This window comes from Quercus lobata, chromosome 2 (genome assembly GCF_001633185.2).
Source record: "Quercus lobata isolate SW786 chromosome 2, ValleyOak3.0 Primary Assembly, whole genome shotgun sequence".
Taxonomy (NCBI): Eukaryota; Viridiplantae; Streptophyta; class Magnoliopsida; order Fagales; family Fagaceae; genus Quercus; species Quercus lobata.
Window position 1 is genome coordinate 7,755,029 of NC_044905.1, and position 19,544 is coordinate 7,774,572.

Consider the following 19,544-nt stretch of genomic DNA (forward strand, 5'->3'; position numbering starts at 1 on the left):
TTTGCACTTTATGTACGAAAGAAAAGTAACTTCTGCCTGGAATCCATCAAATCGAAAATTTCTTAGAGAAAAAAGAAAATTGAGCTTGAAATTCAAAGCAAAGATTTAGGATTTTGGTAGAGAGGAATGAAATAATTACCATTGCAAATTTGTTCTCCTTTGCAAGTCAGAGCTATTGACTGATCAGTGAATGAAAAAAAAAAAAAAAATCTAATAAGAGAATTGTGTTATAGAGAGGAAGAGGAACATGGAGAAAAGAGAGAAGAGAGACAGTTAGAGAGAAAGATCTATGGGAAGAGGAGAGATCAGAGTTAGGGACAATGAGGGTGTGAGGAGAGAAAAAGTAAAGGGAATAGAGAAAAAGTGAGAAAACTTACCATGAGAGAGAGAAGGCGCAAAAAAATTATGTTTCTCACAGCTATAGATGAAGATAATATTTATAGGAGATGCAATGCGTGAGAGAGATTGTTTTCCAAAAACAAAATTTGGAAAACAACCTATAGAAAATAAGCCTTATTTTTATTAGGGTTTTCTGTTGACCAAAGATAGTTTTCTGTTGACCAGGTTTTTTTTTTTGTGCTACCAAACAATGGAAAATGTGGAAAACTATCTTTATAGAAGGTTTTCCAGTGAAACAAAAAGAGCGTTAGTTTGGAATAAAACACTCATCTCCCCTAAAATACAAACTATTTACACCGGCATTCCATTGATGATTGAAAAAAAAGGCTTAAAAAGAAAAAGATTTTTGTAAATACTGAATTCAAAATAGTAACAGTGTTAAGTGAACGGCAAAATAGAAAATTCAAAAAAATTTAACACTTTTTTAGTTATCTAAGATATCTTAGTGTAAATAGTTTGCATTTAAGGGAAGGTGAGTATAATAACTGAAAACCTCAAAGAGATCGGTGTAATTTACCCTCCCCAATTCCCATCAAACATATGATATTAGGTACATACAATGGATACATATAATAATTGTCCAATTTTAACAAGGATAATTGGATAAACCCTCTAAAAAAAAAAATTCTCATAGTCGGCAAATTACATCATTTTGGGTACCAGCCCATTCAAGCATGCCTGTCAACTAGTAGTCATCAAAACTAATAGCCAGATAAAAGAATCAAAATCAGAAAGCAAACTATACAACCTCCAATCTACTTGCTAAAAGAAAGAAAGGTCCAATCCAGCAGTCACTAAAGTCCTCAACACAACTTGGTCAAAAGAAAAAATGTCTTCAGCACAAATAAAATTCTCTCATGTAACATCATACCATCTATTATAAACTTTGGTTCCATAAAATAGAAATTTCAACGTGCTTCAAACACGAGTATAAGAAAAGTATGGCATTTGAAATGTCTTATGGCATCAATTTTATACAACCTATCCATGGTCAAAACAGTATTTATATTACGGTTTGGATTTAATCGTGGAGACATCCTGATTCTGAGCACCTGATCTTTGTCCATATTGACAGACTTATTGCCATAGAGGACTGAGAACTCATAATGAACCAAGTGAGTTGAAATGAGTCCATGCCTCCTGAATTGAAAAAAAAGACACACTCAGTAATTTGTCTCAATTCTATGGATATGACACAGAAACAAAATTTGTCTTGCAATTTTAGATGTTTAGAAGGGACACATAACCAAAAAAATTGGAACTAATGCTTAGTTGTTGTATTACTTGTATAAGCGACGAACATAAAAGAACTTTCAGTGACTAAGTAATGTGTAGTGAAACACATTGCTCTTTGTGTAATGTGCAACACTGACTAAGTAATTGGCTTCAGTGAGTATGATCATTATTGATGCATTTTGATAATTCCTATGAAGAACCTAATTCCAAGAAACTCATACATTGCAATTAGAATAAAGACATGAAGGATGGATGGTCATGGATCAATGATCAAAGGAGGGGTAAGATTGTTTTGTAAAATCTGAATGAGGTCTAGCACACTTCAATATATTTTGAGGGTCCAGTGAGTAAGATGGGCAGAAGTAGATTTTCAATTGGCAGTTCTGTAAAAAATAATCAGATACCAACCTTGAATGGGGGAAAGGAAGTTTGTATGAGAAAAAATACCACAAGACTGTAACTTACCTGCAAAATCTCAAAAACTTTTTCTGCAATGTATTTTTGATGCGAAGCAGCACCCTTCTGCTGTAGTTTATCTGGATGTAGACAGAGTAAAGCTTTTTGATATGCTCTTTTGACCGAAGTTCCTTCAATTATATCAACAAGAGGTACAGGCTTCCACCCGCTCTCGGGCCAAAGAACCTGCATGTATGATCAGCATCAGGTTTGAGTGTCTAAGGCTTTACATAGCATGGACATCAAGAGAATTAAACTTGCCGGTAAGAAATATTCTAATAAGTGGCAGAACAAAAATGACTTGAAGCATACCAAAAAAAAAAAATCTCCCTGGTCACAGTCAAGGTTAAAGTGCAAAGGAGCTTTTTTTCGATACTTCAGATAGGACAGAGAAGAAACAGAAAGCAAGAAGCCAGTTGGATGACAACCATTTATACTTACATATTGTAAATTTGATAGCAATGAGCGTATATTTCCTTTCTTTCCATTGGACCACTGTCGTATTTTAGCATCAATAACCTGCTTAACATGAAATTATACAATTATTGCCACCTTAAAAATTTTATAGCAACAATATGGTTCTTCTGTGCTTGTTCTACATTACTTGGATTTCTTTGTGATTATTGTCACTTTGTGGCAGTTCATTCTCGCCTTGGGTTAATTCCTTTATCTGTCAACAAGCCCAAGTAAACTAGCTCCTCAGCAAATGTAATAAAAAAAATTAGCTTGTGCCAATAGAAAATATATGCTATGCTTTTTCCTTGTTTCCTGAGATATGCATGCTTAATATTAAATTTTTACTATATTAATTTGGTAAGATGCATATGTGGACTGGTATCGACATGGGAATTCACATAATTTTAATCAAATTGTTTGTATCATTTAACTACTATGTAAGATTGATTGAAGAGATTCTCCCTTTGTCTCTCTCTCTTCTATTTTTTGATAAGGAGACAGATTGAACAGATTCAATATATACTTAATGTGGAAACCATTATAAGTTTACCAAAGTTAAAAAGATATGAATAAACTTTTGAATGGAAAAATCACATACGAGAAAGTTCCCTGGGAAGGAATCGTCTGTGTCTTCAACTGTAGCCATTGAGCCATTAGGAATTGATGCTGACAAAAATATATGGATGTGTTACATATATCTTTTGAATTAGGTACTTGGTTCCCAAATTAAATCAATGTAAAAAAAGTCCAATAATATGGATCTGCTCAAAAACAGAAACCACAAATGACACCAAGTATATATATAAATTGGAGAGCACAATCCAGAAAGTTCATGTTGCACATTGCTCTGCCAGTTCTGCTTACATGTTTACTATACACCTATGTGGAAGCATGATATAGTAGACTTTCAGCAAAAATAGTGTATTTGAAAGGAATTGGATTAATGCATCAAACCAACTCATTCTACCATTTGGCCTTAAATTACTGATAAAAGACATTGCAAATAATACATGTGGCTCTGACATCTCACCATGTTATGAGAAAGCATTTCTTATACATGTACCTCATAATTTCTCAACTTGGACCTGTTTGATGTATTAGCTATGCCTCACTACTACATTGATAAAGATTATGAAAACTAACCGGTACTTGCTGATGAGTTATCCTTCAGTTGCGACGAGGCATCACTAAATATATTATTGGTGGTTTTTATGGAAGAATGTTCTCTCTCTAACTCTTTCAGATGTTCATCTGCCTGAGAAGATGATAAGAAATATTAAAATTTTCACTTTCACTTTCAACAAAATTTTCTGTAATACCCTGGCCAAGTAAAAATTAAATTTACCTTGATAGAAGCTTCTGGGACTGTGTTGCTCACATGGACCCTGGGAATTTTCACTTCCAATCCAGTTTTGGTACTGCTAACACTTACTTCATTCCTTGCACCATAAGAGCCTTTCTTCTTCCATCTAGAACTCTGACTTCGAGAGTCAATATTGTCATTGGGTTTTGGAGGAGCTTCTTGGTTGAACATTTTAACAAATTCTTTGACCTTTCCCTTAACTCTATTCCTCCCAAGATTTCCACCTGAGTAAACAGGCGAATCTTGCAAACTAGCTTTATCCACTTCTACATCATTCAGAGTAGTTCTTTTTCCATCTTGCTTCTTTACATTTTTACTTTCATCAACAAGTGCCAAGGGATTTTTTGCACTTTTAATTGTGCTTTCCTTACCTTTGCCTCTTTGAGTGATTCGTTCATTGCCTGCAATAAAAGAAAATGGGTGTGGTATGAGAGACAATATACTTGCACCAATGCGGTTGATCTAGAACACAATTACCTTGTTCATAGTCGTTATCAAATAGTAGAGAACGTAGGGGTTTCAACTCAGGCTTGTGAACTTCCTTTGTAAGGATAGTAATTTCTTTCACATCATTATCACACAAATCTATCTTGGACAGAGATTGATGTTTTATTTCTTCTCTTATATCACGCATCATGGTATCAGCACTAACATCTTCAACAACACTATGAAGGCTGCTCAGGGTTTCTAATTCAGTTGTAAGAAGAATTGGTTCTGCAACATTTTGGCATGGCTCTACTCCATCTTGAGCGCTTGTATCAAGAACTGAGTCATTTTCCTCTTTGTTGTGTTCAATCTTATAGGACTTTAAAGGTGATTCCCTCACCTTACTCTCGATTTCTATCCGTCCATTCAAGCTTAGGGATCTTTTCATTTTCACAGGTTCTTTTAATCTTGAACTACTCCCTCTAAAAGGAATCATCAATGGCACTCCTTTGCAAGCCCATTTGTATATTGAGAAATGGAATTGACTGCTGTCGGTTGGAGCTTCAGAGATTTTTGAATCCTTTTTAATATTGCCTTCCGTATCTTTTTTATCAGATTTAATCAAATTTGATGACTCCTCATTGTTAAGAATGATCTCCTGGGATAAAAGGCTTTGGCTATAAGATGATTGAATACCATTTTTTAATTCTTCTTGGCTTTGGGTTGATTGGCTTGAAAATCTAGAAAGATTCGAACTCAAAAAAGAAGAAGAGCTAATTCCATTGGATGCACCATCCTTGCATTTAGATGGACTAAGAGGAGTGGAACCATACACCGGCAAGTCCATCCCTTTGGTCAATTTGGCAGGAAGGCTATGGAATCAAAAATAGTTTGTAGTAAGTCACAGGAAAACATGCACAAAAATCAGAATATTTATGAAAATATACTATGTATAACAATACTTGAAGAAAGAAACTCAACTCAATATAGCCATAATCATATGGACATATCACATATCAATTGAAAATCAGCATAGATTCTGGGTGGGAGGAAATTGAAGTCGTGCAAACTGTGGATCATACTACTGCAATAAAGAATATTTCGGGAGAACATAAAGATCCCATTCCATGATCTCTTACAGATAATCAACATATCTATTTCATGAAACTAATAAGTCCTTTGTTTGGTCATTAGGAAGAATGACGGAAAGAACTACAATTGATAAAAAGAAAGAAGCTATTTTTAACCATAATTCATGCCTTTTTGCTATCTTATCCCTAAGATTTTCTAAAAATAACTGAAAGAATCCTCGTAGTAAAACCAAAACCTGAATTGGGAAGGGAGTGATGAACTCCCGAAGGGCTCAGCTTTGGGTGGCAGGGGTCGAGCAGGGCTCAAAACCCGCGAATCTGGGGCTGAAGAAAAAACATCACTGTCACGCTTCCTTGGAGTAGAAGTCAAAGATTCATCACCTCGAAAAATGTCATTGAAGAAATCCTCACTCGGGTATCGCCTTCTGTTCAAATTTTCCTCCCCAAACACTGGCTTCTCACCATGACAAGGCCATGAAATACGACATGAATGTGATTCATCTTCCCCACTACGTCCATAGGTATCCTTAGCTTCATTGAAATTATACCGCTTCTCTTGTATTGATGACCGCCTTGGTGGCCCGCCAAACACATCATTAAAGTCTAAGTCCGAGTTTTTGTCGGGTGAAGAGTTGGAGTTTGTGAATGCTCTTTGAGGACTATACCCCAAAAGAACACTCTCTCTTTGTGAAAATCTCTCCATTTTTTGTTGATAGCAATGTAATTAGCAGAAAATTCAAATATATAATTGGCGGGAAATCTTAGTGCAGCTCTGTTGAGCTGTGAACTATAGAGGGTAATCAAGGTGTATGAGTTCCTGAATATGTTGCAAGAGAGATTTTGAGGTTGTGAGTCTAATAAAGTTTCCAAAGCTTTTGGTCATGAAAAGTATGAACAATATGAGGAGGAAAATGTTGACAAGGAAAATGCAAAAGAAGACAGAGTTAGGTTTAAGTTAGTGGAATTTGAAGCCACACAAGGTGTAATGAAAAATCTATCTTGTGAGTTTTTGGATAAGAAGAAAATTCCACACTACAAAGACAAAGTAATATCGTATTAGCCAGGCAATGGCCTCTGGAATGGTGGACCTATATTTTCATCTCTTTTCTTTTTCGGTTTATATTTTTCAAGGTTTTTTTAAATATAATTCTCTTGGCGACCGTTATTACAAGGAATTTTTGTGATGCAACTTGGATGGACTTTCTCTTTGGGCCATAGATACAACTAAAGTTTTTTGTCTATATACAACTCAGCAGTGACAGCTCTGTCATTTTGTGAAATCATGATAACAAAACCCAAGCATTCGTTTGTTTTTGTTCCCTTTCTGATTGTTGGACAGGATAAATTGAAAAAAAGAAAAGATGGCTAAAAGTACTATGGTTTCCAATCCATGTTTTGAAAGCATTTTCCATATGCCATTGCCTTCAGTTTTCAGGACAGTTCCCTCAGGCATATGGGTCATACCTGAAATTTGTGGGCTAGAAAATATAGATTGGAATGCAATAAATGAAGTATTTATAAAGGAAGACAAATTTATTGAGTAACACTATGGTGGCACAAGAATCTAAAAAGCAAGACTAAAGGAAGCAGATAGTATTGATTCAAACCTCCTCCCTCTTTGGGCCACATTTTTTGTAAAATTTTTTTCTTTTAAAGAAGATAATGAAGAGAAATTTTGGCTTATGTCTAGTCTTATTATAATAAAGGCATAGGGCAGATAGCTTCTGTTATTGTGTGGCTGTGGTACATTCAAAATCCAAAAATATTAGACAGGAAAAAAAATAAATAAATAAAGATCCAATGGTATGGTCTAGTTTTACAGCCAGCGATTACTTATACATATATTAAGCTCATCATCAAGCAAGAGACCTTCGGTGGTGTTATTATTCAATGTGATGTTATTAAGGAATTTGATCAAATTACCGTTCTTTGTAGCTGTTATTGTCTATCCAAAATGACCAAAACACAAAAGACCACATATGGCAAAAATAACTAGTCTTATTACTGTCTTAGTGCCAACGATGGATCATTAATAAATTAATTAGGATCAAACATAAGTATTTTTCCATCAAAGACCAAGGAGTGAAAAAGGAAATGACAAAACAACCGAAAAAAATTGTACTATTATATGTCATGACAAAACCTACCATTGGATCTAACATAAACACTATCTGATTTGGCTCTATCAAATTCTAACATGAAAAACTGAAATAAGAAATACTTAAGATCTGTGAATTTACTGCTCAATGCGATGTTTGTTAGCAGATGCGATAAAGTTATTGTCAAGTGTAATACTGTTGCTGATGAGGTAAGATGCCCACAAAAAATAAAAAATAAAAACATCAACAATTAGGGTTTGTTTGGTTGTATTGTTTAAACAACAGTTTTCATTATTTAAACAACATAACATATATTTTTACAATATTTTTTCACCCACACGTATTTTCATAACACTTAAACAACGTTATTAGAACAACATTACCAAACAGCCCTCATTCTTCACAATCTTCATTTTACCTTCTAAGTTCCACATCAATGAAAGACGAGGAACCCTTAACAGGTAAACCAATTATTTGGGAACAGTACAGCGTACAGCAATCAGATCTTCCAAAAAAAAACCCCTAGCAGTGGTACAGTGTACAACAGACTTCTCAACTAGATTTGTTGGTATACGTGATATAAAACAGTTGCTATCTGGGGAGTGTTCAAGTAAATTAAAGCAAAAGTTCTTATAACAATTCAACAACAGAATTTCAATGAAAATTCAAGGGGAGCATTTCAAAGGATACTTGCTATCTCTCTTGGAAGGTGGAATGAAACTAATCTATCTGTATCCAGTGAGTTATACCAAGAATTCTGTAGTTCTATTTCTACCATTCAGAACCCTCTGGGAAAGGTTCTAGTGCATCTTGCTTGCCATTAACATAGAACTCTACTACTGCTTTCATCCTTAGAAGTTTATCTGGGTGGTAATTTACATGAACAATAACTGGCTTCAGCTTTTTAAGTCTTTCGTCTTTCCTGACAGTCTTAAAAAGAACCTTACTGTTCATAAATTGATAGATATCCAAAGTTCTCTTGGCAGCATGAAGCCCATCATACCCAGGATGTGAGGGGAAAAAGAGCTCCTCATTAAAGACTGCTTGGTCCCATGATTTTGGCTCCCGAGAAAGCCGACCAGCCACACGATCCAACAACTCGATTGAAGCAAGTGTAGGCCTTATGTAAAAGAAACCAGAGTTATAAACCCATATCCTCATAGTATGAGCATATCGAGCCCAACCCATGGCAGGTTCATCGAAGACATCATTATATCCATAAGCTGTCATATTATTGTGACCATCAGACATAGACTCCACATCTGAATCCCTAGACAAATAATCAAACGGGTTCTGCAAGTACACTATATCAACATCCGAGAGAAGAACACTGTATCCCAGTTGTAAAAACTCTCTCAAAATGCGAAATTTCAGTCCAGACACGGCATGGTTACCTCCTGTCTTTGCAATTGAATCAATACCCTGATCTGGATCTCTCTTGTAGACTGGAACGCCATTAGATTTGCATAGATTTTCAATATGATCATCTAGTGCTACAACTAGATAATTAGGGATACCCACATTCTTGATGCTAGTAAACCAGACCTCCAACATGCTTTGCACATTTGAGTTTGCGAGTGCAACTATAACTTCTTTCTGAATAGCAATTTCCTCCAAGATCTTTGCCAATCTTGGATTTACAGATTCATCAGGAACAACAGTTGGGTTAGTTCTCAAACCCTTGACAGTACCAAAAGGGCCAGCCTTGTACTTTTCACCCAAAACCATAAACTGCTTCTGTGCTTGATCTTTTCCTTGTTCGGCCAGCCGTAGCTTTTCCCTAAGATCCTTGAGCTGCTTGTTCAGCTCAGCATTCTTCTCCAACAATGATGTAATATCTGACTTCAGCATGCTAATCCGTTCTGATGATTCACATGATGAACCAACCTAACAAATAAAACAGTAGGGAAAAATGAAACCCATATAAGCAATTTTTTTTAGATACAATAGTTTTTTTTTTTTTTTGTTGGTGTGGGTGGGATCCGAACCTAGGTCCCTCATTTAACAACACAAGCCTTTATTAGCTACGCTAACTAGAACCCACCCAATATAACTATTTACATCCATCCATGTTAGGAAGCTGTTATATAACCTAAGAGCATGAGCATCATCAAAAAATAATAATGAACATGCAAGAAAGTTAATTCAAGTCATCATTTTGAACACCCCTCGATATGATTCTAATTTTTTCTTACATACACTTTTGAATTACAATCCCACGAGAGCCATAAATGCAATGAACTTATATTCATCACAATAACTTCCAAGGATTATATCCAAGACCATTCACAGCATGCCACAACATACAGACTTGTTAACTTACTACACACTCATAGCTTGCTCACACCAAGGCCATGTTTGTTCACAAGTCACAACAAATGCAATACCTTAAACAAAATTTTGGCTAATTAAGTCTTGGTTCTCAATAAAAACTCATCACTAATCAAATTATTATTATTATTATTATTTTTGCCAATTAAAATGAGAGCAATTCTTTCAACAATATAACAATAAACACTACTCCACACCCTCATGAAGTGAACACTGTAAGTTCTAACTTCAATTTCACCAAGGGTGTGAAATGATCCTCTCATAAACTTACTACACAAACTCATAGCTTGCTCATACCAAGGCCATGTTTGTTCACAACAAAGTCAATACCTTAAACCAAATTTGGGCTAATTCAAATGAGAGCAATTCTTTCAACCATTTAACAATAAACACTACTCCACACCCTTATGAGCGCTGTTAAGTTCTAATTCCAATTCCACGAAGCCAAACGCACTTCAGTCTCGAAAATGATCCTCTCCGTTTGAAAGGAACCCATTTTCATAGTTCAGATTAAATATTACAAATCTATAAAGTTACATCCAATGTCACATCAATTAAAATTTTAGACAACGCGACACTCATTACACTCTTAGATACTAATAATAAAATCTTAACCGTCAGAATAAACTTTGTTTTTTACTCATTACGTAAATCAAGCACACATTTTATCAAAACAAGTAACGAGGTCAACCAAGTCAAAATCCAATTAAAATGAAAAAAAAAAAAAAATTGGAAATTAAACTAAACAGTGACGCTAGAGCTAATTGAGAAGTAGCGAGATCCGAACCTTGAGATCCGATTTAGCGAATCGGCGGTTTTGGATGGGCGAATCGGCGGTGAAGAGGCCGTGAGGGTACAGGAAAGCGATGACACAACCGAGAGTAACTCCGACGACAATGGCAAAGATGATTCGAGATCGGACCTTGTCTTTGTCCTTGTCCTTGTCCTTCATCAACGGCCCGTCTCTACGACCCGCCATAGCTTCTTCTACTCAGTGAGACTTTCTTTGTTATTGCATTAATATTTTGGTGACTTTGAAAGCTTTGGCGTTCAATTTGGGAGTAATTGAAGAGTTGAAAAAAATAGAAACCCTATAGTAGAGAAGTAGGGAGGGTTTGTTGTAGATTTTTTTTTTTTTAAATTTGTGGGCTAATAATTATGAAATGAAATGAAATTCAACGCACAATTAGAAATTTAGAAGAGTCTTGGTCGTGGCGTACCAGTTTTTTTGTTTAATAAAGAAGATGACAGATCGGATACATGTGGAGGAAGTGGAATTCACTGTTTTTATTTATTTTTTTATTCAAGAGATAACATTAGAAGGCTATCCATTTGGTTTTGTAAAAGCAACAAAATTTGCAAAAACAATAAAAATAAAAATAACAGCAAAAAAATTTACTTCCATACATATTTAGAGCTCGGGTAACTTTTTGGTAGCCCATTTCAAGTAATTTTTTGAGCATTTTAAACACACTTACAAATATTTTCATACACTTTTTCATCCACACGTATATCAAAAACACCCAAATAATATGACTCAAACTCCCTATCAAACACCCCCTATAAACTATTTATGTGTATTATTTAAAAAAGTCACATGACTTTTATGATATACAAGAATATGTATTTTCAATTGTCATATAGTGCATTAGAAGTATCTAATTAGCTATAAGGCTTTCTTTTACATCGATAGTATTCGATAGTTGGGGTTAGAGAATTTGAACTATGAATGTTTCTATTGAAAATATCAAGAGGTGTCAACTAGTTGAACTATAAATTTGCAAGGCTCTTGGTTATTAATTTAGTTGATATATTGTAATGAGTACATAATAAAAGTGATGTCAATAATAAATTTATTTGAAAGTGATGTTATAGTGTTATACCAATATGTTTTGATTAGTGTATGATAAAATTGGTATCAATGATAAGTCCAAATTTTCATAATGCATAATAAAAATGACATCAATGATCTATTTGAAAGTAATTTTGAATCGATCACAAGTTATTGCCTTTATCAATTTTAAGAAATTTACGAACATTACTCATTTGATTATCAGTAATAGTAGTGGCTAGAGGTAGAGGATTCCCAGCCTCGCCTGTGGTTTTTCTCTCTTCTTGCTCATGCAGAAGGGTTTTCCTTATAAATATTGTGTTATTCTCTTTTACATTCTCATCATTTACACCTCTAAGTCTCTAACACCAAAACGGCCATTGTTGATATAATAATGATAACCAAATGTATGGATAGTTAACCAATCTAAGCCCAGTGCCTTGAAAACCCATTTCTAAACCTTTACCACCCCATAAATTTGTAGATACTTAGCTTCCCTACTTTTTGATCTTCCCTGGTGGCATCAAAATTGAAGGCCATAGGTTTACTTTATGCTGGACCCACTTGCTTTTATGGCCAACACAACCAAGTTGTCAGCACTTGGCACTCAACAAAAGCAGTGGAGAGGGAGGAGGAGAGTTTAGAGAAAGAATGCGATAACTTTCGGTATTAGAGAGAGAATGTGTTAAATTTTGGAAAAAAAGATATTGTTGGCATGGAGCTTGTTTAATGACAGGACTAGTAGTGTTTTATTCACCATTAGATTTCATGAAAATCTATGTTTTAGAAAATGTGTCATTCTTCTGAATTTACACCAAGTATAACTTGAATCTATCTTATATATATGTGTGCGCGTATTTGTGAAGTAAAGAGTCAGCTAATCTCTATTGTACTATTTAAAGGGTCTTCCTTGTTTGGGATCCTCATTTTTTTAATTAAAAAATGTCCGTACACTCCTATGTTAAAGTAGAGACAAAACTAAATGACAATTTAGTAAAAATACAACTCTAACTCCTACTAAAATATTGTCTAAAAAATAGAATCACTTTTCTGTTGATTTTCAAATTGCTTTATCCATTTATAAATTAGATTCTCAAAATAAAAATTATATATAAAAAATAAATACATAGTTTTTTTTTCCGCTATAAAATAAGACCACTAAGCCCAACGTTTCACTTATTTTTTAAAAAAGAAAAATTATGACACTAGACCAATAAATAAAAAATCTCATCATACGAGCAAAGTGTGTGTGATAAGGCTAGTTAATAATTAAACCTATGAAACTTGGTCTCTTATCTCTAAGGTAATTTGGTTGTTATTCGAGCAATGAAATTTACCTTATATGTTGAAAGACTTGAAAATGACTTTGTTGCTAGATATGTGTGTGGGATTGTAGCCTCTGTATAATGAGAATGTTACGTTCACAACAAATTATAGGTGGAAAGTTGTTATTGGTTTTAATTTAAATTCACAACTTAAAGTTTTCCATCTCTCTACTTTTCCACCCTTCCATCCAAACACAAATGAAGGAAACTAAAATCTTTTTTATACTCCCACTTTTCCATCATCTCTCTATTTTTTTATCCTCCCAACCAAACGGAGTAAAGGTTATTAATGTTGTTCTTGGGGCAATTTCTTTTGTTTAAACCGGAGGATTTTCTAGTTATTCTTGGATCAATATCCAACAGGCAAAAGGTTGGAGCAATTTTTTTTTTTTTTTTTTGGTTTTCATGGTTTAATATGTAAATATCTTGTAGAAGGGGGGCCAAAATATATATTTTGGGGTAAAATTGTATTTTTCTAGTTAGATATGTATGCTATTCAATATTTTTTCAGCCCAGCATAGATATAAACCCAAACATTATGGTGTGAAAATAGTTAACTTGATAGACAAAACTAAAGCAATTGGGAAACTTCATAGCTGGGTCACCTGGAAGTTCACTCGTTTTGACAACTTTTTTGGGACGTGGAAAGCACAAAAACTAAAATGAGGGAAACTAAATTTTTTTTTATCCTCCAACTTTTCCATCATTTCTTTATTTTCTATCCTCCCAACCAAACGGAGTAAAGGTTATTAATGTTATTCTTAGGGCAATTTCTTTTGTTTAAACTGGAGAATTTTCTAGTCATTCTTGGATCAATATCCAATGGGCAAAAGGTTGGAGCAATTTTTTTTTTTTTTTGGGTTTTCATGGTTTAAAATGTAAATATCTTGGAGGAGGGGGGGCTAAAATATATATTTTGGGGTAAAATTGTATTTTTCAAGTTAGATATGTATGCTATTCAATATTTTTTCAGCCCCACCGTAGGAGAAATTATAAGGTCCACATGATGGACAAGTGACGTGGTCCATCATTCCATTAAAATTGTTTTTGGCTATTAGGGAACAGAGGTAGTTGAAGGCATAAAGCTAAATGTACCTTTTCAAAAAGTGGAATACCTGAGTGCTGAAGCCTTCTCAAAGATGAAAATTTTGAGATTGCTAAAAATTGGTGATGTGCAACCTCAACACAGCCTCTTTAGAGGTAATATGCAACTTCCAAATGGTCTTAGTTATCTTTCTAATGAGTTACACATTATAAAATGGCATGGATATCCCTTAAAATCCATGCCATCTGGTTTTCAACCAAACAAACTTGTTGAACTCAGAATGACAAGTAGCTTCATCAAACAATTGTGGAAAGGAATTATGGTAAGATTTTCACTCAAGCAATTGTGTGTTTTCTTCCTTTTCATTACTTGAGTTTATCTAATAATTTTTTTGGTTTATAATAGAATTTAAATGAGTTAAGACTCATTGACCTAAGTGACTCCCAAAATTTGATTGAGATGCCAGACCTTAGTGGAGCCCCAAAGCTTAAGCAATTGATTCTTAGCAATTGTACAAGACTATATAAGATTCATGCATCTCTTGGAGATCTCAAACAGCTTATTATATTGGATCTGAGTGGATGCAAAAGTCTCGAAAGCCTTCCACAAAATATCAGTTTGGAAGCACTTGAAATTTTCAATCTTGGTAGTTGTTCAAGACTGAAGAAGTTTCCAAAAATTGTAGGAAATATGCCACGTTTGCCAAAACTTTGTTTGAGTGGGACTGCCATAAAAGATTTATCATTATCAACAGACCACTTAACTGGCATTATCAAAATGGATCTAAGATACTACAAAATCCTTTCAAGTCTTTCAAATGGTTGTTGTTTGATGTCTTTAAAAATTCTCAATTTAACTGGCTGCTCACAACTTAATGAATTGCCAGAGAATCTGGGGAACATTAAAGGTCTGGAGAAGCTATTGGTGAGTGGAACTGCTATAACAGGACTACCTTCTTCGATTGTTCTCTTAAAAAATCTTAGAGTACTAAATCTTCATGGATGTGAAGGCTTATCATTTATATCATCAAATAAACTCTTCAGATTTCCTTTAATGCAAAAAAGAAGAAAAGATCCCACAGGCATGTTAGGGCGTGCTCTTTCTAATTTGCGGTCTTTGACTCAATTGGATCTAAGTTATTGCAATCTTCGATCAATCCCGGATGGTCTTGGTTGTTTGTCCTCTTTAAGACATTTACTTCTTAGAGGAAATAATTTTGTTTGCCTTCCTAAAAGTATCGCCCGACTATCTAATCTGAAGTATCTTCATGTGAGTGGTTGCACACATCTTCGATCTTTGCCAAGGCTTCCATTAAATATTAAATTTAATCGTGCAGAGGGTTGTACCTCATTGGAAATACCATTAAGACCTGAAAATGGTCCTTATCCGAATATCAATCCTTATCAATTGTGTTCAATTGATTAACTACAGTGACACGTTATTAACAACAACGCTAAGACATCACATTCAATTTAAGCTCTCTCTCTCTCTCTCTCTCTCTCTCTCTCTCGCGTGAGGTTTTAATTTTTAAACATCATGATTTTGTAATTTTGTATGTTTCAAAGAGATGAAGACTATAGAATTGCTATTCCTGGAGGAGAAATTCTGAAATGGTTTATCAATCAAAGTGTGGGGAATTCAATGAATTTGCAAGTACCTTCAGATTTATGTAATAAATTGATGGGAGTCACAGTGTGTGTAGTTTTTGTACTCCGCCAACATCATCCACTTCACCAACTTTATTTGCTTTGGTGTTACTTGAAAGCCAACGGGTATCGAGCTCCTGAGGGATTGAACTTTCATTTCGCGGAAACATTTGGTAAGATTGAATCCTGTCACCTTTTGCAAGGATACTTTCCGTATAAATCATTCGATCGACCATTGAAAGAAAATTTGAGTCAAACAAATGTTGATGGATTTAGTCAAATTGGGATTGAATTTATTACCCAAGGTCCAGGATTAGAGGTTACAAAATGTGGCAGCCGTTTGATATTTGAGCAAGACATTGAAGATCTAAACCGAACTATGCCTGGGTGCAGCATCACTCCTTATGAGGATGATTTCAAAGACTTAGCAAAAGATACCAAAACTAAGCAAAGCCGTGATGACTATAACGGGGATGAGGCTGGAACCAGTGGAGAAGGTACCTCTAATGAGGTAGATGTACCACATCCAAAAAGGATAAAGTTCCCTAATCTAATTGAAAGATTAATTCCGCATTTGCGAAATTGGATTTGGAATTTAGGCACACAAGGACAAGGCAACTCTGATTGTAAAAAAAAGGAATCCCAGTGAAAGTAGTAGCTTTGATGAATCTGTACAACTAATAATCCATTTTTCTCTGAATTTTTTTGTAAGTCACCATCCTTCTCACTTTTTAAGAATCTTTTTTTGTAGTTGTATATTTCTTCTTTTTAAAAAAAATTTTAAATTCATCGGCATATGCTTTCATTTGAGTTCAGTAATACTTATGATGAGGTTATTGGACATTGTAGTTCGTTGTTGAAGAGAATTTGTCACATTAACAGGTATTTTTGTTCAATTATGTTGGAGGGTAAAATGGATGCTCTTGTTACTCTTTCTTTATGGCATTTACTACTACAATTTTCCAACTCCAATATTGTTGTAAAATCAAATGGAAAGAAGAAAATTTAGGCCATTTTATACTAAAAAGGTTGCCTAATCTTAGGCCAGCCATGTTGATTTGGGAGAATTTTCATTTTGCTTCTTCTAATTATTTTTTATAGCATTGGGTTGGGGGCTTTAACTTGTAAAAAGGGTGATGAATTATTTGCAAAGTTTTCTTGTTGAGTATAATAGACCTTGAATTTTATTGAGCTGATATATTTGAATACTAATGCGAAGTAAAGACCCAATTAATTTAATAATTAAACTAATGCAACTTTTATTTTTTATTTTTTTTTATGAATAGAATAATGTATTATATTAAGAAAGAAGGGGAAGAGAACCAACCCCTCTAAAGAACCCTTGTTTTATTTTTATGTTTGATGTATTAAGAAATATAGAACCTATGGTATATTTCTTGTTGACAGTTTGAAATTAGAAACTTTTCATTGTTAGATTTGTCTGTCACTAGGAAACTGATGACATGTTGTTCCATCTAGGTGAATGGATGTGGCTATTTTATATATTAAATATATGATGTGCATCACTTTCAGATTGATTGAATCAATGCAGTTGGATTGAAGTTTTCAATTGCTAGCTGTTGCCCGAGCTTGGCAGTGCAGAAGTGTGAGCTTTGTCTCGTAAGTCATAACAGCATGATAATATGCAGAATTCTAGCAAACGGTAAGGCACTACATGGCTTCTTTATCTTGCAATTGAGGTCTCCTTTTGAAAGTTCAAAAACGTGTACAAAAACACCTTTGAACGTTTAGACCCCCAAATAACAACTTAATCAATTCAAGCAATATGTCAAACAACTAGTGTGCGGAAACTTAACATATGCTATAATATGAAATTGATTAAATACTATCTAAGCCAAAAACAAATCACATCCACAGCAGAAAATAAAAGGCAAAGATAAAGGGAAGAGAGATGCAAACACAAGGACAACACACGATGTGTTATCGAAGAGGAAACCGAAGCCCTCGGCGTAAAACCTCTCCGCCGCCCTCCAAGCGGTAAACAATCCACTAGAAAATACAGTTGGGATACAAGGACAGCAATAGACCCTCCAAGCCTAATCTACCCAGTGCACCTAAGCCCTCCAAGCTTCTTGCTCCAACGAGGTTGCGCCGAACCTTTTTTCTTTTCTAACTTCCCGGATTCCGCTACTAAACCATAGCATCCGCCATCCTTGGCATCTTCCAATGTTTCCCAAAACTCCAAGAACACTCAACACTCTAAATGGGTGTGGGTAGTGTTTGGATAGAAATCTCCTCTCAATAGGTATGACAATGAGAGAGGGAATGAGAAGAGACTACAAAGATGAGTAGCTCTCTCTAATTGGATGGGTGTTTTGAAGAAACCTCTCTTAGGGTTTTTCTTTCTGAATAGCCACCCATATCTTGTGGGAATGAGGGGTATTTATACTGGTGTGAGAATGGAATACGAAGAGTCAGTTTTTCCAAAAACAGGGCTGGCTGGCGACTTGACCTCGCGACTTGACTGAGTCGCGAGTTCAAGTCGCGAGCTAACTTAATGGCCAGTCTGGATTTTTGTCGTGTAGTGCTCCAGGTGGCGTGACTGTTCAGCTCCCCTGCATGCTCTGCACGTGAGCAACTTTTGGCGGCTTGCAAGCCGCGAGCCACCCGCGAGTCCTAGCCGCGAGTCTCTGCTTCACTGCACTGTCTTGAGCATTTCTTCACACTCTCTCACACACTACCCTTACATGATTCCCACCTAAATACAAGGTTTCTAAGTGCTATATTACAAGCAAATTTGTCATGGAATAAAGCCAACACATGGTTGATTAAATTCAACCTTACACCTTTGTTAATTGATAATTTATATTATGGTAAGAAATAAGCAAATTTGGAATGGTAAAGTAAGAACCTATAGAACTAGAAGTTTTAATTGAGAATTTTAACCTGAAAGACTGAGAACATCCGTTAATCCCATGCTTAGAGAAGATGGGAAAACAAGAATAACTTTTCCTTTACTTGCACTGCTACCTTTGTGACTTTTGAGCTCTTCTTAAGTTACTGGTATGTCTTTGCTAAAATAAAAAAATAAAAAGAAAAAGTTACTGGCATGTCACCCACCTCCTAGCCTTCTATAAATTGATTTGTACTGCTACCTTTGTGACTTTTACAGCTATTCTTTGTGACATGCTACAAACAAAATTGCCTATATCCTGCCTAAGAGCTCTATCCATCCTTGTAACCTCTTTACCATCTTCTCTTCTACTCTGAAAGTGATTGTTTTGGATTTTCCCAACATGACTGGAAGGCCATGATATTTCTCATGCTGAGACGACACTTGGGCTTGTTTAATACGTTGGATGTCCTTTTGGGTATCATTTGTAGTATTCTTCTAAAGAAGAGGGTGATATGATCTTATCTCTATTTATCTTTTGGCCTGAGGACTACTCATAGAAATTGGAGATATCCACTAAGTGTTAGCACTCATTAATTGTATCTTGGCAAAATATTAGGTTGTCATCAGTGCATAAAAGATGTGATATCCTCAAACCACCCTAGCATATATTGATATCATGAATCCTTTCCTCTGTCTTTGCCTCCCTCAATAGGTTTGACATTGCCAAATCGAGTACATTGGGGATGTACTATGGGGGCACAAATCGGGAATCAAAAGAACAACGATTAAGAAAAAAGAAACCTGGCTTGTGCATGAATTTCTCCAGAAAGCCCTATTCCACCCAATCGTAGGCCTTCTTCATATTAAGCTTTATCGCCACTTACCCTATTTCCTTATTCTTTTTGTCCTTAAGATGTTCAACACTTCAATAACTACAGTTATGTTACGGTTGTAGAAATGCACTCTGGGAGTGAAACACCGAA

At 35.1% G+C, this 19,544-nt stretch overlaps 3 protein-coding genes across 4 annotated transcripts; 1 reads left to right on the top strand and 2 right to left on the bottom strand.

Annotated features, from left to right (window-relative positions):
- Positions 1-1,139: 1,139 nt before the first annotated feature.
- LOC115974292 (J domain-containing protein required for chloroplast accumulation response 1-like) lies at positions 1,140-6,418 on the bottom strand. Of its 2 annotated transcripts, XM_031094567.1 has the most exons (9): positions 5,664-6,416; positions 4,388-5,208; positions 3,893-4,311; positions 3,691-3,802; positions 3,146-3,213; positions 2,696-2,761; positions 2,533-2,610; positions 2,101-2,277; positions 1,140-1,539 (listed from the first exon to the last, which is right to left on the bottom strand). In XM_031094567.1, the coding sequence occupies exons 1-9, from the start codon at positions 6,128-6,130 to the stop codon at positions 1,501-1,503; spliced, it is 2,247 nt and encodes a 748-aa protein (XP_030950427.1). In that variant the 5' UTR covers positions 6,131-6,416; the 3' UTR covers positions 1,140-1,500. The 2 variants fall into 2 exon arrangements, with proteins under 2 accessions (XP_030950427.1, XP_030950428.1); XM_031094568.1 differs by lacking the exon at positions 2,696-2,761 and having other exon boundaries at positions 5,664-6,418.
- Positions 6,419-7,905: 1,487 nt separating this feature from the next.
- LOC115974293 (arabinosyltransferase RRA3-like) lies at positions 7,906-11,101 on the bottom strand. Its single transcript, XM_031094569.1, has 2 exons — positions 10,645-11,101; positions 7,906-9,413 (listed from the first exon to the last, which is right to left on the bottom strand). The coding sequence occupies exons 1-2, from the start codon at positions 10,834-10,836 to the stop codon at positions 8,298-8,300; spliced, it is 1,308 nt and encodes a 435-aa protein (XP_030950429.1). The 5' UTR covers positions 10,837-11,101; the 3' UTR covers positions 7,906-8,297.
- A 3,416-nt stretch (positions 11,102-14,517) lies between these two features.
- LOC115958369 (disease resistance protein RPP5-like) lies at positions 14,518-16,353 on the top strand. The gene is made up of 2 exons (XM_031076787.1): positions 14,518-15,317; positions 15,624-16,353. The coding sequence occupies exons 1-2, from the start codon at positions 14,518-14,520 to the stop codon at positions 16,351-16,353; spliced, it is 1,530 nt and encodes a 509-aa protein (XP_030932647.1).
- The last annotated feature ends 3,191 nt before the right edge of the window (positions 16,354-19,544 follow it).

Excerpts from the sequence above, each read along its gene's own strand:
- LOC115974292 (XM_031094567.1), bottom strand. The coding sequence starts at position 6,130 with ATGGAGAGATTTTCACAAAGAGAGAGTGTTCTTTTGGGGTATAGTCCT. Across the intron at positions 4,312-4,387 it reads TGATAACGACTATGAACAAG|GCAATGAACGAATCACTCAA; the intron begins GTAATTGTGTTC and ends CTTTTATTGCAG. Across the intron at positions 2,278-2,532 it reads TGCTATCAAATTTACAATAT|GTTCTTTGGCCCGAGAGCGG; the intron begins GTAAGTATAAAT and ends TCATACATGCAG.
- LOC115974293 (XM_031094569.1), bottom strand. The coding sequence starts at position 10,836 with ATGGCGGGTCGTAGAGACGGGCCGTTGATGAAGGACAAGGACAAGGAC. Across the intron at positions 9,414-10,644 it reads TCGCTAAATCGGATCTCAAG|GTTGGTTCATCATGTGAATC; the intron begins GTTCGGATCTCG and ends TTTATTTGTTAG.
- LOC115958369 (XM_031076787.1), top strand. The coding sequence starts at position 14,518 with ATGCCAGACCTTAGTGGAGCCCCAAAGCTTAAGCAATTGATTCTTAGC. Across the intron at positions 15,318-15,623 it reads GCCCGACTATCTAATCTGAA|AGATGAAGACTATAGAATTG; the intron begins GTATCTTCATGT and ends TATGTTTCAAAG.